A 27,395-nucleotide genomic window follows, 5' to 3' on the forward strand; every position below is an offset into this window, starting at 1 on the left:
TATATATATATATATATATACACACACACACATCTTCTTTATTCATTCATCTATTTATGGATACTTAGGTTGCTTCCATATCTTGGCAGTTGTAAATAATGCTGCTATGAACATTGTGGTGTGTGTAACTTTTTCAATTAGTGTTTTCATTTTTTTTTTCAGATATATACCAAGGAGTAGAATTGCTGGGTCATATGGTAGTTCTATTTTTAGTCTTTGAGAAACCTCCTTATGGTTTTCCAATTTACATTCCCATCAACAGTGTATAGGGCTTCCCTGGTGGCGCAGTGGTTGAGAGTCCGCCTGCAGATGCAGGGGACATGGTTTGTGCCCCAATCTGGGAAGATCCCACATGCTGCAGAGCGGCTGCGCCCGTGAGCCATGGCCACTGAGCTTGCGTGTCTGGAGCCTGTGCTCCACAATGGCAGAGGCCACAACAGTGAGAGGCCTGCGTACCGCAAAAAAAAAAATAAACAACAGTGTACAAGGGTTTCCTTTTCTCCACATCCTCACTAATATTTGTTATTTGTGGTCTTTTTGATATTAGCCATTCCGAAAGGTGTGAGGTGACATGTCGTTGTCATTTTAATTTGCATTTCTTTGATGAATAACAAAGTTGAGCATCTTTTCATGTGCTTATTGGCCATTTATATGTCTTCTTGGGAAAAATATCTATTCAAGTCTTCTGACAATTTAAAATTTCTTTTTCATGTTGAGTTGTATGAGATGTTAATATATTTTGGATATTAACACTTATTGGTCATATAATTTGCAAATATTTTCTCCTATTCAGTAGGTTGTCTTTCTTTTTTGTTAATGGAGCCTTTTGTGTGTAAAAGCTTTTAAGATTATCTAGTGCCCATTTGTTTATTTTTACTTTTGTTTTCCTTTGCTTTAGGAGACAGATCCAAAAAAATATTGCTATGATTTATGTCAAAAAGTGTTCTGCATAGGTTTTCTTCTATGAATTTTATGGTTTCCAGTATAAAATGTAGGTCTTTAATCCATTTTGAGTTTATTTTTGTATATGGTGTTAGGGAATGTTCTAATTTTATTCTTTTTCATGTAGCTGTCCAGTTTTCCCAACACAACTTATTGGAGAGACTATCTTTTCTCCATTGTATAGTCTTGCTTCCTTTGTCATAGATTAATTGACCATAGGTGTGTGGGTTTATTTCTGGGCTTTCTAGTCTGTTCCATTGATCTATGTGTCTGTTTTTGTACCAGTACCATACTGTTTTGATTACTGTAGCTTTGTAATATAGTCCGAAGTCAGGGAGCCTGATTCTTCCAGAGCTGTTCTTTCTCAAGATCGTTTTGGCTATTTGGGGTCTTTTGTGTTTCCTACAAATTTTAAAATTATTTGTTCTAGTTCTGTGAAAAATGCCCTTGGTATTTTGATAGAAATTGCATTGAGTCTATAGATTGCCTTGGGTAGTATGGACAGTCTAACAATATTGATTCTTCCAGTCAATGAACACTGTATATCTTTCCATCTGTTTGTGTCATCTTCAAATTCTTTCATCAGCATCTTTTAGTTTTCTGAGTACAGGTCTTTTGCCTCCTTAGGTTTATTCCTAGGTATTTTGTTCTTTTTGATATGATGCTAAATGGGATTATTTCCTTAATTTATCTTTCTGATATTTAATTGTTAGTGTATAGAAATGCAACAGACTTTTTTATATTAATTTTGTATCCTGCAACTTTACCAAATTCATTGATGAGCTCTAGTAGTTTTCTAATGGTGTCTTTAGGATTTTCTATGCATAGTATCATGTCATCTGAAAACAGTGACAGTTTTACTACTTCCTTTCCAATTTGGATTATTTCTATTTTCTTGTATGATTGCTGTAGCTAAGACTTCCAAAACCATGTTGAATAAAAGTGGTGAGGTTGGGCATCCTTGTCTTTTCCCTAATCTTAGAGGAAATGCCTTCAGCTTTTCACTGTTGAGTATGATGTTAACTGTGGTTTGTCATATATGACCTTTATTATGTTGAAGTAAGTTCCTGGTATGCCCACTTTCTAGAGAGTTTTTATCATTAATGGAAGTTGAATTTTGTCAAAAGGTTTTTCTGTACCTATTGAGATGATCATATGGTTTTTATTCTTTAATTTATTAATGTGGTCTATCACATTGACTGATTTGCAGATACTGAAAAATCCTTACATCCCCAGAATAAACCCTACTTGATCATGGTGTATGATCCTTTCATATGTTGCAGGATTTGGTTTGCTAATATTTTGTTGAGGATTTTTGCATCCATATTCATCAGTGATATTGGCTTGTAATTTTCTTTTTTTGTGATATTTTTGTCTGGTTTTGGAATCAGGGGGATGTTGGCCTCATAGAATGAGTTTAGAAGTGTTCCTTCCTATGCAATTTTTTGGAATAGTTTGAGAAGGTTAGGTATTAACTCTTATCTAAATGTTTGGTAGAATTCCCCTGAGAAAGACATCTGGTCTGGGACTTCTGTTTGTTGGGAGTTTTTTGTTTTTTAAATAATTGATTCTATTTCATTATTGGTAATTGGACTCTATATTTTTTATTTCTTCCTGGTCTGTCTTCAGAGATTGTACATTTCTAGGAATTAGTTCATTTCTTCTAGGTTGTCCAATTTATTGGCATATAGTTGTTCATAGTAGTCTCTTATAACCCTTTGTATTTCTGTGGTGTTTGTTGTAACTTCTCCTTTTTCATTTTTGATTTTATTGATTTGGGCCCTCTCTCTCTTTTTCTTGATCAATCTGGCTAAATGTTTATCTATTTTCTTTATCTTTTCAAGGAATCAGGTGTTAGTTTCATTAATCTTTTATATTTTTTTTTTTAGTCTTTATTTCATTTACTTCTGCTCTGTTCTTTATGATTTCTTTCCTTCTACTATTTGAATTTTGTTTGTTCTTCTTTTCCTAGCTCCTTTAGGTGTAAGGTTAGGTTGTTTATTTGAGATGTTTCTTGTTTCCTGAGGTAAGTTTGCATTGCTATAAATTTCCACCTTAGAAATGTTTTTGCTGTGTCCCATAGATCTTGGATTGTCATGTTTTCATTTTGATTTGTCTCTAGGTATTATCTGTTTTCCTCTTTGAATTTTTCAGTGATCCATTGGTTGCATATTGTTTAGCCTCCATGTGTTTGGTTTTGTTGCAGTTTTTTTTTCTTGTAGTTGATTTCTAGTCTCATAGAGTTGTGGTCGGGACATATACTTGATATGATTTCAGTTTTCTTAAATTTACCAAAGCCTGTTTTGTGGCCTAGCCTGTGATGTGATCTATCCTGGAGAAAGTTGCATGTTCACTTGAAGAGAATGTGCATTTTGCTGCTTTTGGATGGAATGTTCTGTATATATCTATTAAGGTCATCTGACCTAATGTGTCATTTAAGGCACTGTTTCCTTATCGATTTTCTGTCTGGATGATCCATTCACTGATGTAAGTGGGGTGTTAAAGTCCCCTACTATTATTGTTCCTGTCTATTTCTCCCTTTATGTATGTTAATATTTGCTCCATGTATTTAGGTGCTTCTATACTGGGTTCATATATATTTACAGTTGGTATGTCTTCTTGGATTGATCCCTTCATTATGTGTTGTCTTTCTTTGTTTCTTTTTATAGTCTTTGTTTTAAAGTCTTTTTTTTGTGTTATATAAGTATTGCTATCCCAGATGTTTTTTGATTTCCATTTGCATGGAATACGTTTTTTCCATCCTCTCACTTTCAGTTTGTGTGTGTCTTCAGTCTGAAGTGACTCTCTTGTGGGCAGTATATAAATGGTTCTTATAGTTGTATCCATTCAGCCACTCTGTGTCTTTTGATTGAAACATTTAGTCCATTTATATTTAAATAATTATTGATAAGTATGTACTTATTGCCATTTTGTTAATTGTTTTGGGGCTTGTTTTCATAGGTCTTTTTTATTCCCCTCTTCTTCTTTTGTTGTCTTCTCTTGTGATTTGATGACTATCTTTAGTGTTATATCTGGATTCCTTTTTCTTTTTTGTGTGTGTGTCTGTTATAAGTTCTAGGTTTGTAATTACTATGAGGTATATATAGATATAGATATAGATAGATAGATAGATAGATAGTAGATCTTAGTTGTAGAAGATCTTTTCCAGTAGGTTCAGAGTCTTTTTCTTCAATGGTTGTTCTGCAAATAGTTGTGATTTTGGTGTGCCTATGAGAGGGGGTGAGCTCAGGAGAGTGTCTTTCTACTCCACCATCTTGTGTGGTCTCCCAAACTTCATATTGAAGTATTAAAATCCTTCTTTTTTCTTTGATATATGATGTAATGCTATTAATCTCATCTTCATTAGGAAACTTTACCTTTAAGATGCGATTATATACTATTGTTCTTAATATTAAAAGCTAAAATATACTCTTCCAATATAATATCATGGTGAAATTAGATGATCAGTGTTTTTTCTTTTTTAAACTTCAAAACATGTATGAAGTAAGCATAATTTTCTATTTCAACATTGCCAATACTTCAACTTTTTGGCATTAGTCTTTCTGGCATTAGTCCACTAAGAGTCTGTAAGGACTTTGGGAATTCTGTTAGTTTTTCTTAGCTGCAGTTTATTTATCTCTAAGTGGATTTAGCTAATCTCTAGTATTCATTTGTGCTTTTACAGTTTAAGATACTAAAATCAATGTAGATTTTCAATTTCCTTAACTCAAAGTTGGCAATAAAAATATTTACTCAATATCTACCTCAAAGGGTTGCTACATATGTATGCTACCAGAATGAATCTTCCAAGCAACAATGGCAGTAAACTGAAAGCTGTATTTCTTTTTTTAAACTATTTTAGCACTTAGTATGTACCTGCAAAGATGGACTGCTTAATCTTTTAGTCAATTAAAAAAATCAACACAGGTAAATGAATAATAAATGTGAAGAGCACTATATTGATTCAATTCAATTTGACAGGCATATATTGAGTAATTACTGTATGCTAATCCCTGCAGTAGGTACAGATTGTGACATGGTCCCAGATATTGAAGTGTTTACAATCATGAAAGGAGAGAGAGGTTTATGAGAAAAACATGCAAAGGAAATATACTTATTCAAATAATAAATTAGTATATGAATATGTGTGTGTTTACATGGATGAGTATATGCATATAAAATTTCAGGTGAAGATAAAGAATGGTAACAAGTCAATGGGTAATGGACAGAGGAGGTGGATATTCTAGCTATGTTAGTCAGATAAGGGTTCTCTGAGGAGGCAATATTTTTAAAAGTTGTAACTGAAGTGAGGGGGTAAGCCATTTGAAGATAAAGTGGAATAGTGTTCCAGGCAGGAGAACAGCAGGTTGCAGAGGTGAAAACAAGCTTGGTGTGCTCAGAAAACCATGAGATGGCCAGTGTGGCTGCCACACTGATCAATGTTTTCAATTGTCTTTATTTGGGATTATTAAAATTGAGCAATGCTATCTTTGCCTGCAACACTTGAACTTACATTTTACTGGTACGTGTAATCCAATTGGAGACCCATATTTACTGGGTATTTAAAGCAAATTTCTCACTCTTGGCGAAACTATACCTTGAAGGGGGCAAATAGTATAAAATAAAGTGAGAAGATATCAGTGCTAACATAATGTAACAAATGAAATATTTGAGTCTATTTCAAAGCAACAATTATATTTGGAAAGGTTATAGATGGCTTCATAAGGAGGTGTAATTTCTGCTGTATCTTGAAGGATGACTCAGATTTCATCAAAGAGAGATTAGAGGAAATGTATTTTAAAGGAAGGGAATGAGCAAATATATAATGGTAGTGAGTAAATGCTGCACATCACTTGAAGTCCACTGTAGCTGATGGGCTCATTGAAGATGAAGTTGAAAGGTCAATTGTAGCCTAGGTCATAGACTTTATTCCAGAGGCAGGCAGTCTTTGAAGATTATCAAGCATGCTCAGAGCTGTGCTTGTTGCATCACTCTGATTGCAGGAAAAGAGGGAAAAAAAAGAGCTCACTGGAGAAAGAGCTCATTTAGGAGGTGGTTGCTACAGCTTAGAACAGGGGTCTCCAACCCCCCGGGCCCTGGACCAGTACCAGTCCACGGCCTGTTAGGAACCGGGCCACACAGCAGGTGAGTGGCAGGCGAGCGAGCAAAGCTTCATCTGCTGCTCCCTATCACTCCCCATCGCTCGCATTATGGCCTGAACCATTGCTCACATTACCGCCTGAACCATTCCCTGCTCTGCGCCTGTGGAAAAATTGTCTTCCACGAAACCGGTCCCTGGTGGCAAAAAAAAGGACCGCTGGCTTAGAAGACATGTTATAGTCCTTCTGCTCTTGGCTTGAGTGGAAACTTTGCTCCACAAGATCATTCAGGGATGCAGCTTCCTTGAATATTGCTCTTCTGTACCCATCAAGTCATAGTATTCATCTGCAAGATCAAAGTTTGACTGCTGCCACGTTAGTGATCCAGGCAGTAGGAAGGAAAAAGGGATTCACAGTGAAAGTTCTAAGTTCTCTCATCCAGATCCAGAAGTGACATACATATACTTTTCTTTTTTAACATCTTTATTGGAGTATAATTGCTTTACAATGGTGTGTTATTTTCTGCTTTATAACAAAGTGAATCAGCTATACATACACACATATCCCCATATCCCCTCCCTCTTGCATCTCCCTCCCACCCTCCCTATCCCACCCCTCTAGGTGGTCACAAAGCACCCAGCTGATCTCCCTGTTGTTTATATTTCATGTGAAGCTTAATCACATGGCCATACCAAGCTGCAAGCGTAGCTAGAAAAATATAGTCTCTAGTTGGGTTGCATGAGCTCATCTTGTAAAATATAATCATACAATATTTAGAGGTGAAAATTCTGTTATAACTCTAAAAATATATGCAACAATATGTCAAAGACAGATTTTTTTTTAATGAGTCCTGAAACAATCTTGGCCATTTTGAGAGATGAACCCAAGGTGGGCTAAGTATAGTGGCCCTGTACTTCCTGAGACACAGAGACTGATGTAGAAGGAGGGTGGGCACATGACCCAAGCCTGAATAATAACAGTCCTTTATAGCCTACCTGGATCCAAGAAGCTCCCCTTATCTCTTGTGTTTTTGGTTTTATTTTTAATATTGTTTATGATGCTATAAAGACGGGTTTCTAGAGAAGAATAATCTAAGTCTAGTTAGTTCTTTTTGACTGTAAACAAGGTTTCTTGTTAATTGATAATGGAGGAAAAAGTAAATTTGGATTATTTCTTCCAGATTCCATGGTTTGTAAATGTTTTGAGGAAGAATACCTTTTAAAATTACATTCAGAGTTCAGTTATAAGAGTACAGTATTGTAAAGGACAATTTGTTAAAATGGGTTATTAAAATGATAGAATTTAATGGGACTCCATTTAGTTGATATAAAGTTTTTCATATTCTGTTAGTTGAATTCCTGAAAAGATGGTCTAGCATCTTGTTTTAGAAATTGTGGGGGTTTATTTGAAACCTAGAGTACTCAGCTACTGAACCTAGTGAAAATACTCAGACAGGAACAGTCTCATTATTTAATATCCTGCTACACAAAGTTTGGTAAAACACTAAAAAGCTGGCCTCCATCAGGTGCTCACAGAAAAATATTAAATGTAGGGCAGGAGAAATGAGGGAGCCCCCTTGGTGGGACAGGCAGGTTGGGCATTTCATGGTTTGAGGTTGCACAGCAGTACCTGGAGAACAGAGATGACCCATGCTTTCACCAGGAACCTTGAACTGAGTTACAGGTACTAGCAGCCCATCATTGTGATAGGAATAAGATCATAAAGAAATAAAAGACCCATGTGACACCAGTGTTCAGGGTCTGCTAAAACTGGGAGTGGAACAGCAATACTGAGACAAACTTTCTGGCACTCCAAGCTTTATATAAAGAACAGTGTAATTATAGAACTCCACTGGAGAAATTTGAAGCTTGTGGTACACTGAAGTTAGCTGTAGAAAAATCAAAACCCATATCCAACTGAATTATAACTACATTAAATAAATGGTCACCACAAACATCTTAACAGAAAGGACATGTACCCATTTCTAAGCATAAACATTATTTCAATCTCAACTGTTTTTTACACAATGGCCAGCATTCAATAAAAAATTATGAGACACAGAAAAAAATGAAGTGAAAAGTATCCATTGTGAAGAAATAAAACAAGCAGCAGAAACAGAGATAGACCAAGTATTGGAACCATCAGACAGGGCTTTTAAAATCACTATAATTATTATGTTAAAGGATCTAGTGGAAAGATGAACACAGTGAACAGATGTGAGTTTTCAGCGGAGAAGTGGAAACTATTAGTAGAGTCAGATGGAAATGCTGTAAGTGAAAATGAAGAAGTCCTTTAATGGGTTTAACGGATGACTGAATGAGTACCCAGTAGAGGAAAGAATCAGAGAACTTTAGATAGGTCAATAGAAATTAATCAAACTGAACCATGAAGATATTCAAGGAGTGAAAGAAATAACTGAGCAACCAGTAGCTCAGCACATCTCACAAAACAATATCAAAACAATATACATGTAATTGTAATATTAGGAAATGGAAAGGAAAGGGAACTTTCTATTACTGAAAGCACACTACAGATTCAGAAGTTCAGAGAAACCCAAGTAGGATAAATACAAAGAAAAACACACCTAAACACACCATAGGCAAAATAATGAAATCTAAACATAAAAGATCTTGAAGGCTACAAGAAAAACAGACACTACATACAGAAAAACAAGAGTAAGAAGGTGAACAACTTCTTTCTGGAAACTGTGCAAGTTAGGCAAAGTGGAAAAACATTTCTAAAGTACTGAATAAAAAAACAACTCAAATTTCTTTACTCAGTAAAAAAGTTTCAAAATGGATGTAAATACAGAGATTTCAAAGCAGAGCTGATAGAAATATTTTTTAATGGATTCAATGTAATCCCAATGAAAATTTAAACTGTTGTTGGGGGGAGTAAGGTGATTACGAAGATTTCATATTTGTAGGATAGACACATAGATAAAAGAAAGTATTCTAGATATGGCATCATGTATTTGTGAATGTGAAAAAAGACAAAAGGCTGTCCTCTGTCCCTCCCTGAGAGGCACTGATCTTCCTTCTGTTCCTTGTCCCTCAACACAGGTTGAGCTGACTCTACCTTTTCTCCTCTTCTACCACTAACTGAGCATATTCACTTCAAGCCACATCATCAATGGTGATCATAAGCACTACTGCAGATGCAGCCCTGGAGTCTTGATTGCTTCTCATTTTGCCCTAACTCCATTCCATAGAAACAGATTTGGTGCCTCTCAAGTGAGGCCAATTGGAAAGAGCATCTACACCCTTGGTCCTAAGATCCAATCTGTGAAATTAAAACAATAGTTAGATAATTTGGCGTCCTCTCTTACCTGTGACATCTATTTCCAAATGTTGAATATGTATGTGAGTAGATTATCATAAACTTGAAAGTATCCATTATACATTTCCAAAACTTTTCAAGGCTAGTTCATTTTAGGTTAAGAAAATTTCAAATTTGTGACTTTGGCATCCGGTCAATCAAACTATGCTATCAAAAGCAATTGATTTGCATTTTGCCTATTTGTCATTATTATAGCTCCAATGCCTTCAAAACCAGCACTTGTGTTGATAAAACAGAATTAACAGACACAGCATAGTCTAAGACCAGTAAGTGCCTCTGAATTGCCTGATCTAGGGTTCCCACAAGTGCCCTCTGAAGGATTCAAGGTCCCAGGACATCCTGGATTCTAGTTGTTAGATGGACTTCCCTCATATTACTTGAGCTGGTCCATCCCCAACCTCAATATCAGAGTTAGGTCACTGATTGGACCACTACTCAGGAAAAATCCTTCCCAAAACTGTGGGAGGAATGATGCAGCCTGAAGGAAAACATCAATTCCTTGTAACAGGAGAACTGTTATTTTTACAGTGGTACCCACTTTTTGCTGAGAGTACATGCCCAGCATATTTCAGACAAGTTTGGCAGAATCAGCATCCTTTGCTCCTTTTACCTCACTTTTCCTTCTCCTGCCTTGTTCTCTTCTTTTTCTCCTCCACTCTCCTCCATCATGCTCCTCCTCTTTTGGGGGTGTTATCTAGAGTCTGTTGAATCAGAAACATATATTTATAGCCAAGTGCGTTCTACGCATTATTTTACTAGTTTGCATGAGTATATCATTTCTAAATAGATATAAATATTTACTATGAATTCTCAATCATTAAACACATATACGTTGTTTTGGCCTAAAAATACTACTACTGGAAAGCTTTTAGAAACCATTATAATTTTAAGGATGATTTTCAGTATTTTGGAAAAGTATTTGGAATCAACTACTAAAGTTGAACATAAGTAGCCAATAGCTTGAGCATTTCACTCCTAATTATACATCCAATGAAAGGTGGTAGGTAAGAATATTTGTGGATGACTGATGAAAGCAACATGTGCCTCTGTAAGTTCTAAGAGAAAGGAGGAAGCCATTTTTTTTTCCTGAAAATATAATTAAAAAGTATTATACTAGAAATCAGACACTTTGTAATATACTCTAAGCTACCAGTACCAAGCTTGGACTCTTAGATAAGTGACTTAATTTTGCTTAGTTGCAATTTTTAAAAATCTCTTCTAAGAGAGGTGGGAATGAAATCAATATTTATTTTGAAGACATTGTTCTTTTCAACCATGACAATTCCTTGGGTATTAAGATGTATTTTTTTCCTTTATTAATTGTACAGCTTGCAAAGGCAGTTATTAAAGTATTATTAGGTAAATGCTTAGTCAAATATGTTATGGTCTTTGGTACCTTCGGATGTTCAGTTCAAGTCCAGAAATACAGCTGAACAGCACAAGGCCCTATCTGATTATGGGAAATTCAGCGTAATAAAACTCTGCAAAGAACAGGAAAAAAGACAGATGTTAAAATATGTGCTTTTCTTCTTTAAACAGTAAATCATATTTTGAGCAACTAAAGAATTTCAAGCTCCTATAATGTAATCCAATTGGGAAACACCTTATATAAATAAGTAAGCAATTTAAGGAAAACAAAATAGAGTTTTGTATAATGTTTCTATAACTTTTAAAACCTATTTCACTAGGGATTTATAAAACAAAGAAACAAAAAGCAAATAGAAAGGTATAAGAAAATGTGTTTTATTTCCAATATTAAAATAATTCTCAAAAAAAGTTCTCAATATTTTTAGGGAAATTCAGAATTCCCTATAGACTTTTAACTATTGGGAGGAAAAAAACACAAAGTAGTATAGTTATTTTAAAAAATTGTATGGTTATTTACAGTTAAAATATATATACACAGATATATTTACAGAATCCATAGTTTTTAATAAAAATCAGTAGGCTTTCATATATGATTGCAAAGAATTAAAATCATTTAATTTTAGTACTATAAGCAAGCATAAAATTAAATAAGTCCCATGAGATCTTGTGGAACATTATCTTGCATACCTTATACCAGCAGTCCCCAACCTTTTTGGCATCAGGGACAGGTTTCATGGAAGACAATTTTTCCATGGACTGGGGGAGGGGGGATTGTTTCGGGATGATTCAAACGCATTACATTTATTGTGCACTTTATTTCTATTATTATTACATTGTAATACATAATGAAATAATTATACAACTCACCATAAAGCAGAATCAGTGGGGGCCCTGAGCTTGTTTTCGCTTGTCACTCACTGATAGGGTTTTGATATGTCTGCAAGCAATTGATTTATTATGGTCTCTGTGCAGTCAAACCTCTCTGCTAATGATAATCTGTGTTTTCAGCCGCTCCCCAGCACTAGCATCACCACCTCAGCTTCCCCTCAGATCATCAGGCATTAGATTCTCACAAGGAGCGTGCAACCTAGATCCCTCGCATGCACAGTTCACAAGAGGGTTCGCGCTCCTATGAGAATCTAATGCCGCCGCTGATCTGACAGGAGGCGGAGCTCAGGTGGTAATGCGAGCAGTGGGGAGTGGCTGTAAATACAGATGAAACTTTGCTCGCTTGCTAGCTGCTCACCTCCTGCTGTGCGACCTGGTTTCTAACAGGCCATGGACTGGTACTTGTCCATGGCCCAGGCATTGGGAACCCCTGCCTTATACCATTTATTTACAGACTTAAAGGATTATAAAGATGTGATACACAATCACCAAGTCCAATATAAATTGCTTCATAATATATAGTGTCCTATTTAAGTTATGCCCTTGGTGAGGATAACAGGAAGGTTAGGCTTCTTTAGCTCTTCAGCCTATGACACAATTTCCATGCTGGTAGTTCCTTCCATCTTCTAGAGCACCTCTATTTCATTATGATGTTATTTGCTTACAGCTTAGAATAGTCTAAGCAGACTGTCTACTGACCATGACCAGGAGTCATATAATTGCCCATAGACTGAGCAGCCTCCACCCAGTTGAGAACCACACACGTCTCCACTACTAAGCTTGGTTAGTTTTTTTGCGTGTGTTTTATCATCAGTGCCTCTCCCTGATGGCATCCAGCACAAAACCACTTGGCAGGAGTGATGCCCACCTGAGTCCAAGTCACTGGGCAAATTCCATGTGACTTAGTTTATTGTAGAAACACCCTCCCAGGTCTCTTCCAATCCCCATTGAGACAAATATGGAAAATTAGAGGGGTGGTATTGGTGTACAAGAGAAAGTTTCCCTTTATAGATCCTGCCCAATATCACTGCCAATAGCGGCAATGATAATATGTCCCTTATAATACAAGTCATAATCTCTTTAAGGAAGCAAACAACATTTAAACTATTGAAATTAGTGAAATGCACGTTTTACCAATTATGAGCATCATAACCTTATAACTCAATACAAAAGCTCAGTATAATTATTATGAAGTTTATTTAAATGGTGATTGTCTCAAGTTCTATAGTTTCTTGTTCCTTTGTGTCTTCAGTGAAAGTGAAGAAGAAAATGAAGTTCTAGTGTTTAGTTCTTTAGAGTAAGATACATGTATCATCTGGTGAGTCATTCCTCTGGAGATGCTGGATCTCATCCTGAAGTTTTCTGCTCTCAGCTTGGAAGCTCTCCTTGAGCTTTTCAGCCTCCTCCTAAAGAGTGATACATAAAACCAAAGAGCTTAGCAAAACGTAATGTCCAGATCTCTGCAGGAGGAGGGGGGAGGGAAGGAGCCCAAATCATTGACTTTCCCTTAGTTATTTTAATCAATCAGTAACAAAAGACAGACCCTGATTCCTCCTTTCTGTTCATGTCCATTTTACGTCTCACACTTGGTTTTCTACTTGTGTAATTCTTCTTCCATGCTTCTTTATCTAGCTACAGAAACATCCTCATCTCTCAATCCCTGAACTATTGGTGTTCCAAGAATTATATCCTAGGGCCCCTTCCCCCTTTGTCCTTAGGGAATCTGAGTCACATCTTGACTTCAATTCTCATGTATACACACAGGAATGTCAGATCTAGTATTACAAGGAGAGATTGATACAACAACTAGGTGTCTAGGTGATATCCACAATCAGGTGAGGAGTCTGAGCCTTAGATAAGGGAATTTGTTTCATGTCTCCACAGTTATGGGGTAAAAGTAGAAGGACAGTGTGGGGAGATCAGAAACACCAGGTTGAAAATATTGTCCTTCAGTGCAGGTCTGTAATTTCAAAATTGTCTTGGAGCAGTGTCTGGAAAACAAGGACCTACAGGTAGATCAGCCACCCTGGAGGAGGAGGAAGGTGTCCTTTGTCTCATAAGCGTGCTCACATAAGAATTTCAGACTAGGTTTGTAGAAACGAAAGCATTGTAGATCTCACTCACTGGGAAGGCTGTTTTGATAACTTGCTAGGATGTATGATATTGGCATTTAGTTATCTCTTTGGAACCTAATTTTTCTAATCAGAAAAATAAGGACATAATGGTTGTGATTCACAGTGAATAGATTAGATTAGAGAATGTGTGTAAAGTGCTTTGTACAGTGCTTGGTAAATAAGAACTACTGTTAATTGAGTGATAATAATAGTAGAGGACTGGATGAAACAAGTTAAAGGCTTTCAGAACCAGTGACAATTAAGGAAGGGAAAGGGGCATAAACACAGTAATATGAAATTAATTTAGCAAGGTAATCTATGACCAGTGGAAACGACTAGCTAGAGCAATTAACAAGATAACAAAAAAGACTAATTACCGTGGGTTAGAAATATCCTTGGATTTTGCTTAACAAATTAATAGTGCTTATGCTGTGCCAAGCATCATTCTAAACACAAATATTGACTCATTTAAGTATCAAAACAGCCCTATAAAATAGGTATTATAACCATCTCCAAACAATATATTTATAATATATGTAATATATTTATAAGAAGTGGAGCTGGCTTTTTTACCCAGGCTGTCTGATTCCAGAGTCCTTGCCCTGAGCCACAATATTATGCTGCCTCTCCCACATTGTCACTGCTTCATGTTTTCATCAATACAGAGAGGGGTATAGGATTAAAATCCAGAAATGAAATAATTGATGAGTACCTTGAGCCGACGTTCTTGGTCCCTCTGTTGCAGGGCCTGTTGGTACAATCTTTTTATCTCCATTTGTCTCACTTGTTCCCAATGGAGTCTCTCCCTCCGCTCCATCATTTGCTGGTGCTGCATTAGAATTGCCCCCAACCTTTCTTTTTCAGCCTTCATAAACTCTGCTTTCACACGTGCCACTGAAAAGGAAGAAAATGGCAAACTTCTTCCCTTCCTTCTGCCTCCCACTCACTTGTTATTGCTGCTACTTCATAGAGGAGATTCCCTGGAGTCATATTTCCCCTCCAGGTAATCATATTGTAGCTGACGGTATGTGCCCTATTCAAATATAGACTGAGGAGCTAAGAATGGCACGTCTTTGCCATTCTTGCTCTTGTTTAATGATCCCAGGTGAACCAGGCCAAATTAATTTAAAATGTATAGAATTTCTGTCTTGCATTTTTTTTTCTCCATTTTCTTCTCACCTTCCATCTCCTTTTCCCTTGCTGTGAGAACCAGATCTGTCTGCCAAATGGTATCACTCACAGACTCCTTGGACTGTAAATATTTCTGCAGAGCTTCCTCAGCCTAGGAACCCCAAAAAATGCAGTTAGAGCTAGGAAATGATTAGAAAAGTTATAAACCTCTTTATTTATTTTTCTTCCCAGCATCTTTTCCTCCCTGGAAGTGCTCAGTCTGTACTTGGTGAAACTATGTCAAGCCTTTTCTGTCAAGGGGTGGGCACAAGCTCCAGGCTGGCCTATTAGAGTACCCAAGGCCACTTGATGCAAAATATTTGGGTACAGGCGGGAAAATACTGCAGCTTGGGTGTTTTAAAGACTGATATGGATGGTGGGAAAGATGCTTTCTCTCCTGTGAGACTGAGGGCACAAAGGACTAGTTAAGCTGCGAGCTGTTGGTGTCATCTTTGCTGCCATGTGGGGTGAGCCTGCCTGAGAATGACGCCAATGGTGAGGAAAACAGAACAGAAAGCTGGAGTTGAGATTGGAAAGAAAAAGGAAAGGGGAAAATTGATTACATTGTTACATGTAATCAACTGATTATGTTAAACTCTTGAACATATCTACACTTACAACTAAATTTAAACATTTTGCCTTTAGTTTATGTGAGCCAGTGAATTATTTTCTTAAGTTAGTTCAATTATTGGGATTCTGTACTGTGTAACCAAAAAAGTCCCTTTGTTGCAATTAGTGTTGAAGGTTGCGATAAAAGTCTGGTGACTATGGTGATAGTTCAGTTTAATACCACAGCTCTCATTCTTCCTGTCCAAAAAAAGAAGACCCCTAGCAATTCCCCATAATTAATACATAAAACTAGGGATACCTGTATTCCTTTCCTGGGCACCTGATAGTACTTTGCCTTCAGCTCTTCTCTCTTCTGAAGGAAGAGACGATGCCCCCCAGGTTTTGAATAAATCCCTTGCTTCACATCTTCTTCTAGAGGACAAAAAATATCCTGAAGTAAAGCTGAACAGCGATTCAGTGAAGCCTCCAAATTCCTTTTACAAAAGTCATTCTGCTTGGCTTCTAGCAGGGTCTTAAAGGGAAAAAGTCCCATGGAAAAGGCGTTAGCAACACTACAGTACTTTTAGAAATGGCTTACAAAAAGAATCTCTGTATTTTTTCTGTAAATTCAAGGACTACAAGCAATACTATATCCTCCCTACCAAACCTAGAGAAGTTCCAAGGATGATACACTGTAGAAAAATGACTTTACTTTTGTTTTTGAAATCTCCTGGAACCCCATTCTTTTGCTTTTTCTGCTTTAGATAGGCTCTTCAAACTGCAGATCTCTAGCCTCATGCCCTAATTTTAAATGCAACCAACTGTTTTACAACCATCCCAGTATTATACTGGGCTGGGATTCCCAATGAGGTAGAATGGATGAGTGTGTGCTATTAAACCTAGGGACATAATATTTTAGTAGATCCATTTGGCAATTCTGTATGCTTGATTAATAAAAAAGGAAAGTTAATTAGTACTTTATGAATACATTTTTTAAGGGATAAGATTACTTTTAAAAAAATTAGTCCATGGGTGTAACATAGTAAGTTGAGTTGTCTGCATGTGAAAGTTTCAGAATCTATAGGGTCCAGAGTAGTTACATGTTTATTTGTTTGGTTTTTTGTTTGTTTGTTTTCAGAATAATAGTGATATCTTGGTCACATAAGTGATAGTCATTGTCTCTCAGTCTACTAAGAATTGTTTCTCTTAATTAAGTCCTCATTTTGCCTCATTTTTGCCTCATAGCAATACCTTGCCTATATTGCCCCTAAGCCCCATGAACTCTAGCAATAAAACTTAATTACCTCTAATTTTTCCTGGAACCCTTGGTCTATATCCTCGAAAGAGTTCTTCATGAAGACTTCCATAGCCCCTTTCTCACTGACCCTGTGCAGGTCCAGCAGCTCCTGGAGGGTTTCCGTGGGCAGCTGCAGCTTCTGGCCCATCTGCTGGTCATAGTGGGCAATGGCCTTTTGCACTGCGGCTGAGTTCTTAATCTGGGCCAAGGCCAGGACTTCGTTCTCCATGCAGGGCAGATCCCCATTGTTGATGGCATTGACATAGGTCCATACCAGGCTCTCTAGACCTTCACAGGAGGAAGAGATGCTTGAATTATTTGCAGCGAAAAGGGACATGCTCTGAACTGAGTAATTCTGAGAATGTTAATTTAGCGTATTCAGCCTCCTGCACAGTGTTCATGTGGCCCAAATAAGTTCCTTTGGGAAATCATGTGACCAAGAAGACAGATCTTTAATTCTTTGAGAAAAGAAAGTGTTCAAAGAGGAAAGTTCAAGATCTATGTGATGATCCACATTTCATCATTTTCTCATTGAGAAATGTGGAAATGGTTATATAAAATTGTGTGTATTCGTTTGATTAGAATACTATAGACCTTTTGCCTCTTTATACTTCCCATTCTTTCTCTCTTCCTCAGGCTTCTGTTTCCTTCAGAATTCCATTTTCTCCTCCACTTCAACCTGTAAAGCTCGTATGAGTGTTACCCTCATTGGAAAGATCACAAAGTAGGCCAATTAGACCAGTTCACCTTACTCTTTGTTGGAACATTCCTGTTTGTCTTCCTTGTCCTTAGCTATTTTTGTTTGCACTCAACTTCCCTTTAGAGCGTAGCAATAATTGACAAAGTTCCAAGACATAGAGTATTTAGGAACAACTGGACCAAGAAGTCTGCTCAGATTTCTTTAAGGGCTCTAGACAACTTGGGCATCTGCTTGTTTAACGTTTGTATCAAGCACATTCTATTTATACAGAGAATGTATGTGTTTTCCTCATCTTCTGCCTATCAAAGGCATAATAAGTATCCATGATATCGGTAGAACAAATGCTGCCAACCCATGTGGGTTAGTCTAGTTCAACAGTGGACCACTTACAGGTAGAACTTTTTTAACCTGACCTTTTCATCAGGTTATATTCCTGATTTATCTTACTTTGCAGGCATTGCTAAAAAAGCCTAGAAATATTTTTGGTACTCACCTGAGTTTAATAAATATGATACATATGGTTTTCTTGGTAGTAGCTGACTATGTATTTTCAACAGTGGAAGGAGAAAACTACAACAGTGCTCCCATTCTCTATTTTGGATTGAAGGAAAATCCTTGAAGAGGTACTCACGAGATCCATTGACCTTGATGCCTCCTGAAAGAGTTTTAGTCTTGGAATGGCTGAAGACGTAGGAACAGAAATCTGCCACTTGCTGTACAAATTCAGGATCCAGGTCATCATTATGCAGTGTCTCAAGCTGGGCAAGCTTCTTCCGATGAGTGGGCAAGTCAAAAATAAAGCATTTCTTTATTGGAAAGAATTTCTGTATACACAGACGGGGCAAATTAAAATTTTGAAGATGTTGATCGGTGCCTGAGGAAGGAAAAATAGGATTATTTAGTATAGGGTTAACTTTCATTTTAATCTCTTTCCCACAAATAAATGTGCTTTCTACCTACTGTTATTTATTTCACTACATTTTCACAAACCCTAAGCAAAAACTTAAAATGTGATCAATCAGGGAAAGGAAAATGGAAAAGTAACTTGCTCCAAGAACAAGGGAGTAATACAATTTAATATTGAATGTATTAGTTCACTTTAAATCAACAGTATTAATTTATGTGATGATTTAGTCAGGTGAGTAAATATAGGAAACTATAACTTTAACCAGCAACACACAAGAGATGATTTCTTGTGCTACTTTTCTCCCTCTTTCCAAAACTGAAGTCCCTGTTACCCTGCTTTGGCCTCAACGAATTCTCCAGGTACTCATCTGCTGTGATGGGTCGCCCATTTGCTTCCAGGTCAAGGTGGAAATCTCTCACAGTCCACACTAAGTCTGGACAGACGCTCATAAAGTCAGCTGCATTGTCTTCCCCATCAAGATCAGGTGAGGTAACTGTTCTGAGCAGATTTGACAGTTCTGTCACATAGCTGAGATGCAATTAAGGAAAACTGTTGGAAATAGAACTGCGTCTAAACCATATTTAATTCCATGCCCTCCTATACTTTTATATTGCCTTTGGGTTATTACCAATCCTCATTTCATCAGTAAATAAAAGGACTCTTTTTCTTGCCCCTTTTTTTCCCCAACATCTCTATTGGAGTATAATTGCTTTACGATGGTGTGTTAGTTTCTGCTGTATAACAAAGTGAATCAGCTATCCGTATACATATATCCCCATATCCCCTCCCTCTTGCGTCTCCCTCCCTCCCACCCTCCCTATCCCACCGCTCTAGGTGGTCACAAAGCACCAAGCTGATCTCCCTGTGCTATGCAGCTGCTTCCCACCAGCCATGTCCATGCCACTCTCTCACCTCATCCCAGCCCACCCTTCCCCCACCCCATGTCCTCAAGTCTACTCTCCACATCTGTGTCTTTACTTCTGTCCTGCCCCTAGGTTCTTCACAACCTTTTTTTTTTTTTTTTAGGTTCCATATATATGTGTTAGCATACGGTATTTGTTTTTCTCTTTCTGACTTACTTCACTCTGTATGACAGACTCTAGGTCCATCCACCTCACTACAAATAACTCAATTTTGTTTTTATTATGGCTGAGTAATATTCCATTGTATATATGTGCCACATCTTCTTTATCCATTCATCTGTTGATGGACACTTAGGTTGCTTCCATGTCCTGGCTATTGTAAATAGAGCTGCAATGAACACTGTGGTACATGACTCTTTGAATTATGGTTTTCTCAGAGTATATGCCCAGTAGTGGGATTGCTGGGTCGTATGGTAGTTCTATTTTTAGTTTTTTAAGGAACCTCCATACTGTTCTCCATAGTGGCTGTATCAAGTTACATTCCCACCAACAGTACAAGAGGGTTCCCTTTTCTCCACACCCTCTCCAGCATTAATTGTTTGTAGATTTTTTGATGATGGCCATTCTGACCGGTGTGAGGTGATACTTCATTGTAGTTTTGATTTGCATTTCTCTAATGATTAGTGATGTTGAGCATTCTTTCATGTGTTTGTTGGCAGACTGTATATCTTCTTTGTAGAAATGTCTATTTAGGTCTTCTGCCCATTTTTGGATTGGGTTGTTTGTTTTTTTGATATTGAGCTGCATGAGCTGCTTGTATATTTTGGAGATTAATCCTTTGTCAGTTGCTTCATTTGTAAATATTTTCTCCCATTCTGAGGGTTGTCTTGTCCTTTTAATGTTTACAATGTTTTCATTCTTGTGTTTGATACACAAGGACTCATGAACATAGCTGGTGAATAAAGCAGTTCTCTCTGGCTTTGGTGCCATCCTGGACAACAAAAGGATACTGCAAGAGGTCGATAGCCCTCTGGTCAATTGTGTTCATAGTATTATATACAAAGGTACTACTCAGTAGTAGTGCCAGTACAAATATCTGGGTGTCACTCTTCTTGTCACCCTAGAAGTCAGAACAAATTTCAGTCATGTCTCATGGCATTCCCATATGAACAGTTATTAAAAATAGACCCTTGGGCTTCCCTGGTGGTGCAGTGGTTGAGAGTCCGCCTGCCGATACAGTGGACACGGGTTCGTGACCCGGTCCGGGAGGATCCCACATGCCGCCGGAGCGGCTGGGCCCGTGAGCCATGGCCGCTGCGCCTGCGCGTCCGGAGCCTGTGCTCCGCAACGGGAGAGGCCACAACAGTGAGAGGCCCACGTACCGCAAAAAAAAAAAAAAAAAAAAAAAAAAAGACCCTTGACTTACAAATGTTAGCCAAGACGAACAGAAATGGTTGTGAGAAACATATGAGCTTTGAATAGTTCTGCCATTAGCATTGATAATTTTATACAAAACCATATTTTGTTAACTTATCAGTCCCTCTTATAACTGGTTAGGCATTTGAAAAATGGGTAGTCAAAGTTCGTGAAGGTAACCAGAGTGCTTAAAATCAAGATTTTCAATTGTGTAAAACAAAGTTGGTCTGTATACATAATACATGCATCTATTTTATTGAGTAGCTTTTATATACAAGATGGTTCGATACGTTTTTCTTTTTCTTTTTTTTTTTTTTTTTTTTTTTTTAGAGAGAGGGATGGGACAAGTGACGGCATACAGCTAAGCTTCAGCACCAGAATTGCTCAAAGAGTAGGGATGTATTACGGCTACATATTCAGGAGCCTACTGGGGGTGAAGGATGTGAATAAACTGCACAGGTAATAAGGCAGTTCTCTGAATTGACTTGGTATTTCTCTGCTGCACAAATGGATCAGGAGCCCTGCAAAGGAGAACCTTCAGTGTATTCAATACAAACCTCTAAATGGTTCTCTCCCTCTTTTAGAACATGTAATCTAAACTGGATACCCCCAACCTTGGGCTCCAGGGCACTTTCTTTGCGTTGGGATCTGTACACAGAAGATGCAACAACAACAAAAAAGATGCTAAGATACAAAGATATACAGTCCCTGTACATGGGGGCCACTTCTGACAGTTCTCCAGGTGATTGTCTAATCTGGTAGGGATGAGAAAGGTAAAGTCCTTATCAGCCTGAGCCCCAGAGCCTCTTCTCCACAGACTACTGTCATACTTTTTCCCCTTGGTTTCAGATAATGTTTAAAATGTAAAATGGATCAGAGATAATTCTGCACAGGTCAGCAGGACTGGAGCAGAAACATGTTTTGATTCCTGGTACTGTCGAGATAAGTTTTTAACTACAGTCTCCATGTTACAGGTGAGGAAACTAAAGAAAAAAGGAGTTAACTATTTTGAATTGTGGTAAATTAAAGGCAAAATGAAGACATAAAAAATGAGAGCTCAAGGGAAAGATCCAGTGTTGTGCTCGAGCCAGCTCACGAGAGCTGGCTGTGTACGTCTTTCCTGAGCCCTGAGTTTAGTGACGACTTTGGTAGCTTGGAGTGAGCTGTTATGGGAGTACTTGGAAAACTGGCAAGTACTACAAAGCAAGGCTTTTCTTCCCCAGTGGGCTGGTTGTTAGACACTTACCAGCGTAGAAGTGGAAAATTCCCACGTTACTCCTGTGCAAATGATAAAATGGATGAGACCAAAGGGGAAATAGAAGATTTCAGGAGACTTTTTCTTGCTTGTCAGAGTCCGAGAGCTCCTAGTGCCTGGACCCTGATTTGGACTCAAGTCCCACTGCCCTGAAGCTTACTGCATATCTCTATCCTCTACAGGGTCAGACTCATGACAGTGATTTTGTTCGTACCACCTTTCTGCAGTTCGGTTAAGTGCCTATCTCCATGTTAGCACAGCCTCCCAATTATGATTCTGGCTTATACATATATTTTTCTCACTTCAGGTTTCCAAACTTTGACTATTAAAAATAGAGAGGGGGAAAAAAGGTATACCCTGGTCAAGCAGAAGCACAAAAAAAAAAATCTCCCTGTGTAAAGAATGTTCAGGGATGAGGAGGTTGATTAAAAAGGAATCCTGGGCTTCACTGGTGGCGCAGTAGTTGAGAGTCCGCCTGCGGATGCAGGGGACACGGGTTCGTGCCCCGGTCCAGGAAGATCCCACATGCCGCCGGAGCGGCTGGGCCACAACAGTGAGAGGCCCGCGTACCGCAAAAAAAAAAAAAAAAAGGAATCCTTGTTCCTTGCCTTCTCTATGTCTCCAAGTCCCTCCGTGTCAAGAAGAACCAGGATGTGGTTTGGCTTCTCAGGGTGAGGCACACACCACATCCAGATGCCCTTGGTGTGAGACTGCACCGTGGATCCAACAGAGAAACCTGCAATGGGGAGTGGAGAGGGTGTAATTGAGGAGGGGATCTGGAAATTGGAGACTTTCTTGATAACTGAGTTACCATTTAAGGAAAGCAAGATGAAGATATGGCAGAAAGTATAACCCAGTATTGATCTGAATTACAATAGAGGGATGAGATAATAAGAATACCAAGTACTGTAGGCTGGAAATTTGATGGATTTTTTTGCAAGAATATTACACTATTAAAATTTTAATCATTTGTAACTACATATGTAGAAGTATTTTAATGATGTCTTACCCTTATAATTGGAAAATAGTATGATTTTTCTAAGAAAAAAGGGGTGATATGTCAGAAACAGAACTCAACCCTTTATCTCCCAGAAGATAATTAACTATCTGTGGCCCAAACATTAGCTTTCAATATTCCTCCGCATCTCTAACTTCCTGTCCTTGCATCACCTTCCTGCATTCTGGGAGTGTGGGTGGACAGAAGGGACTTGGCTGGGCTTTGCTGGGGCCACTCACCCTTGTTCTTCCCAGCCAGCTTGTTCATCAGGTAGGATTTGCCGGTGCGGTAGAGGCCCACGGTAGCCACCACCACAACGGGCTGCTGAATGGCAGACAGGGTCTTCAGAGCTTTCGGATTAACCAACAGTAGCCCATTAATGTTCTCAATGAGGCACAAGGGTTCTGGCATGTGAACCACTGGGGCCATGTTCAGGGGGGTCACCTGACCTGCAAGGGAAGTGATGGGATAGACTGGAATTTCTAGACTTTAAACAGAGAAAAATCATTTTGCTTCCTCAACCTGCAGGCATACTACTCTGCAGCATGGCCTAAGTTTCTGAAGAAGTTTAAAAAAGACAAAAGAGCAAAGAGGGTCATAGCAACATATGTCTTAGTCCCTTCAGAGTTCTACTATAGGCTACCCCACTGGTTCTTAAATATTGGGTGGCCTTATGGAAAACCATTTTCTGAGACTAGTTTACCGCTATTTTGAGTCTGACGCTTCCCCACTGGTTTGGGCTGGCTTCTATTTCTTAGTTTTTACCTCTTTGAATCCCCAGATTGAATCTTTATGGCCACTATTTGTTACATGACGCTTCTTGCTTTCATACTGTTATCAACTTGCTTTTCTCTAATTTAGGGCTATGTCCAGTCAAAGTGTATTATACTAAATCCTGCCAGGTCATTATGTAGCATTATCTAACAAATAACAGTTGTTTACTTCTTAAAGCTCTACTTTTAAAGAATTTTTTATGTAGCTATTAATGTGTGTTCTTCAGTCAAAACTTTAATGAGTGTTCATTTTATGAATGAGAAAGTGAGTGAAAATACTTTCTTAAATAATACGTAACCATTTATTTTCTAATTTCTGGGCATCAATTTCTGTAACCTAAAGAGTCCCCAATAAAACGCGTTTAAGCTATCTGAGATTAAAACAAATGCTTGCTTTTCTGCCTTGCTACATCATAAAGAACAATTTTCTTCCATTTTAGAAGTGATTCTTTTCAACAGAAGCTAAAAATCCACCATCTGCTTGCCTCTTTTAAAAAACTGAAATCTTACAGTGCAAAGGTCTGGATTCCCTTGATAGCTTTTAAAAAGTTATAAAGACCCATTCTCCCCCTTTCTTCATAGCCAATGCCCCAGAGATTATCCAGATGACAGATAAATAAAAACAGAAACTGCTTGGCAACAGATAATATATCCATTGCAAATATCATCGCGTCAGGGCATGGGAGCCAGGAAATGTTCAGTCCAAGCCACATCCAAAAAGAGGGGATCACACATAATTTTACATTCCCAAATGCAAAGTTTCTTTTTACTCTAATCCACTGCCAATGCAGTATTGGCACCTTATGCTTGTTGAGTTCTGTTATCTGATTTGTATATAGCAGGGGTCATAATCATTTCTAGGTTCGAAAGATATGGGGACCTGGCAGTGATGATCTATAACAGTTAGCTAGAAAGACAGAAGATACACAATCTACATCTATTTGCAGATTTTGGGAACCTACAAGCTCTTGTGCTTTGGAATGAGGTCACTAATGGGAAAGGAAGCTAGCCTGTCTGAATTTTCAGACCTCCTAATGAATAACATTTAGTGCTGTGTATCTATATTAATGAAAGTATTTTATACATTGTCCCCAGATGTTACCCGGGTAACATCTTTAATGTTTTTAGGACAGCCCAATCGCCAAAACCTCTCTGCAGATTCAATGTGTTTGAGCCCCATACATGACTATTACTCTATCATAACTCAGCCTATGATGTGTGCTCTGAGTTGCATTCTTCTCCCTAACTCTGTTAGAGCCCCATACTCTTTTGTAAATAAAAACAATGCAAGAATGCATCAAAACACACAGAAATACAAATATACATTTTGACTTTGAAATAGGGCAGATCTGATTTCCAATCTCAGACCTCCACCTGGCTCTCTGTGTGACACTGGCATTTCACTAAACACTCTAAGCCTATCTTCAGAAAAAGAAAGTAAATAAATAACTATTTATATACATCAGTATAACTGCTAGCTTAAAAAAGAGAGAGAGAGCTGTAGGAAAGGAAAAAATGTGTAAAGAAGGAAAATGCTAAGAAATATAAGAGAAAAGGCTCGGAAGGACTACTGATGGAGTTTCAAGAAGAAGACATCTCTGTTTTCAGTCATACAATTCTAGATGCGTTTTGTGTTACTTTTATGTTGGTTGCCTTTACTTTGTGTTGTTTTTGGTTTGAAAAGGAAAAAGCTCTTCTTAATGAGAAAAATGGAAAGCAAGCAAGAAGGAGATGCGCGAAGTATGTGCCGTGAAAAGAAATTCAAAGGAGGAGGAAGTTTCAAGGAGTAAACAAAATTTCCGGACAGTGTTAAGTGATTCGTTGGGACTTCCGTGGAGGCCCAGTGGTTAAAGCTCCACGCTTCCACTGCAGAGGGCAGGGGTTCAGTCCCTGGACTAAAGGTCCCAAGTGCCGTGCGGTGCAGCCAAAACAAAACAAAACAACAATGAAAAATACATAAAAAACAAAAAGTGATTCATAATAGTAGAATCATTAGAGGAGTGGAAGCAAAGTCCAACACAAAGGGCCTTAAGGAATGAGTGGGTGCCAATAAATAAAGACTAATTCACTCAGGGTTCTTTCTAAAGGAAGAAATTCATCTGCAAAAAAGTGCAGGACTATGACTAAAATATACAGCCATTTTCATAAAACTTCTTCGTTGTTCATTCTGGGTTTCAACTTTTTTCTTTCTTCTTTTTGTCCTTAACAAGGTAAGCAAACCATTTACATTACATTTCGTTCAATGCTCTTTCTCATGAAAACAGTACAGTCATAGTTCTTCAAAAGTTAAGGTTTCAGTTTGAAGGATCTTTATCAGGTTTTATCAAAGGTAACTTAAGTGGCAATTATGATCCCCACAGATCATAGGGTGGCAAAGGAAGAAAAACAGTATGAAGACATTTCAAACTCTCAGTCCCCACATGTGCTCTTGTCTAATTCAGTGGAACTGGCACTCAATGAATTCTGCTGCCTGCCTGACAACACCACAATTTACCTTTAATAAGAGCTGATACTCCACGTTGAGCTCAGCTGCAGTGTATCGTGAACAGACTTTTTAAGACATCCTGACCCTTTCCACCCTTGCCCCAGACTTACCTTAACGGTGAAATCAGTAGCAGAGATCTTTTAGAGCTGGTAAGAAAGGTGCTTCAATGAGAAATTGGCAAGAGTTCTAAATCTGTCCCTCAGGTTAGCTGTGTTGGTTTCTGATATACTTTTTTCTTACCCAGTCCTGGAGATTTCTTTTCTTTCCACTCCACTCTACCAGAGGGCGGAGGATTACAGTATGAAACAACTGAAAGTGGAAGGGGTTTTTGAAATGTCGCTGCAGGAAACTGAATCCCCACCCAAACTGAAACCACAAGCCAATCTGAAACCACAAGCCAGATTGTACATGGAAGAGAACTTGGAAATCATTTGCATTTTTTTCTACTCCAAACTGTCCTCGGGGCTGTGAGAAACCATAATAAGTCTACAGTAACAGTGAATATAACCCCAAGGTGTGTTTACATTATGTGAGTTTACCATTTGTGTTTGTCTTTTGTTTTTGTTTCTGCTTGGCTGCACTGCGCCGCACGTGGGATCTTAGTTCCCCGATGGGGATCCAACCTTTGCCCCCCACAGTGGAAACGCAGAGTCTTAACCACTGGACTGCCAGGAAAGTCCCCATTTGTTTGATTTTAAGGAACCAGCCTTCCTATGCAATTCAGGTCATCTCCTGCTAAACACTTAGGAATTTTGATAGAATTTTTTTTCTGAGAAAACTTGAGTTTGACACACAGAATAAACTGCTGTATAATTTCAATGAAGAAAAATTCACTTCCTCAATAGACAAACTAGATGCTAAACAATTTTAAAGAACTTAAAAAAAATCAGTCATTAAATGGTCAACAGATTTTTGTAACTGCATCTTTCATCAGTCAGGCAAACATTCAAAGCAAACACTTTGAATGCCTACTACACACTGCAGTGTTCAAAGAGAAGCAAGAAACCAACAATCAAGAAGCATCATAATCCCTATGAGGAGATTTTGCTCTAGATGAATGCAACCTACAGCCTCCTTTGCCTCCCTCAAACCCAGTCCTCCCCAACATGCAAATATTTATTTGGTTGTCTTCCTTATTTTCAACTACTGTCCGGTAGCGTTGGCACATTGTTTTTCAGAGCTTTGTAACTTAAATCTTTCAACACCCAAGATATTAATAATAGAAAGTTCTCT

General features: G+C 38.1%; 1 protein-coding gene and 1 long non-coding RNA gene across 3 annotated transcripts; both read right to left on the minus strand.

Moving 5' to 3' along the window:
* Nucleotides 1–7,654: 7,654 nt before the first annotated feature.
* Nucleotides 7,655–10,947, minus strand: LOC113624458 (uncharacterized). The gene is made up of 2 exons (XR_003434344.1): nucleotides 10,777–10,947; nucleotides 7,655–10,081 (listed from the first exon to the last, which is right to left on the minus strand). It is a non-coding gene; the product is annotated as an uncharacterized LOC113624458 (long non-coding RNA).
* Nucleotides 10,948–12,858: 1,911 nt separating this feature from the next.
* Nucleotides 12,859–26,518, minus strand: GBP5 (guanylate binding protein 5). 2 transcript variants are annotated; one of them, XM_027114271.1, is made up of 11 exons: nucleotides 26,273–26,518; nucleotides 23,144–23,353; nucleotides 22,516–22,643; nucleotides 20,247–20,356; nucleotides 18,705–18,901; nucleotides 18,098–18,340; nucleotides 16,774–17,054; nucleotides 15,789–16,001; nucleotides 14,930–15,032; nucleotides 14,463–14,644; nucleotides 12,859–13,042 (listed from the first exon to the last, which is right to left on the minus strand). In XM_027114271.1, the coding sequence occupies exons 2-11, from the start codon at nucleotides 23,331–23,333 to the stop codon at nucleotides 12,929–12,931; spliced, it is 1,761 nt and encodes a 586-aa protein (XP_026970072.1). In that variant the 5' UTR covers nucleotides 23,334–23,353; nucleotides 26,273–26,518; the 3' UTR covers nucleotides 12,859–12,928. The 2 variants fall into 2 exon arrangements, with proteins under 2 accessions (XP_026970072.1, XP_026970073.1); XM_027114272.1 differs by lacking the exon at nucleotides 23,144–23,353 and having other exon boundaries at nucleotides 26,273–26,516.
* Between the last annotated feature and the right edge of the window lie 877 nt (nucleotides 26,519–27,395).

Source organism: Aethalodelphis obliquidens, unplaced genomic scaffold, assembly GCF_003676395.1.
Source record: "Aethalodelphis obliquidens isolate GAN/ISIS:26980383/991018 unplaced genomic scaffold, ASM367639v1 scaffold13, whole genome shotgun sequence".
Taxonomy (NCBI): domain Eukaryota; kingdom Metazoa; phylum Chordata; class Mammalia; order Artiodactyla; family Delphinidae; genus Aethalodelphis; species Aethalodelphis obliquidens.

What these genes read in the sequence shown, in the direction of transcription:
- GBP5 (XM_027114271.1), bottom strand. Translation starts at nt 23,333, where the DNA reads ATGGCCCCAGTGGTTCACATGCCAGAACCCTTGTGCCTCATTGAGAAC. An exon ending in GACTTGGAGACATAGAGAAG is followed by an intron (nt 20,357 to 22,515) that starts GCAAGGAACAAG and finishes TCTGACTTCTAG; the next exon opens with GGTGACAAGAAGAGTGACAC. An exon ending in ACCAAGAACGTCGGCTCAAG is followed by an intron (nt 13,043 to 14,462) that starts GTACTCATCAAT and finishes ATCACTCTTTAG; the next exon opens with GAGGAGGCTGAAAAGCTCAA.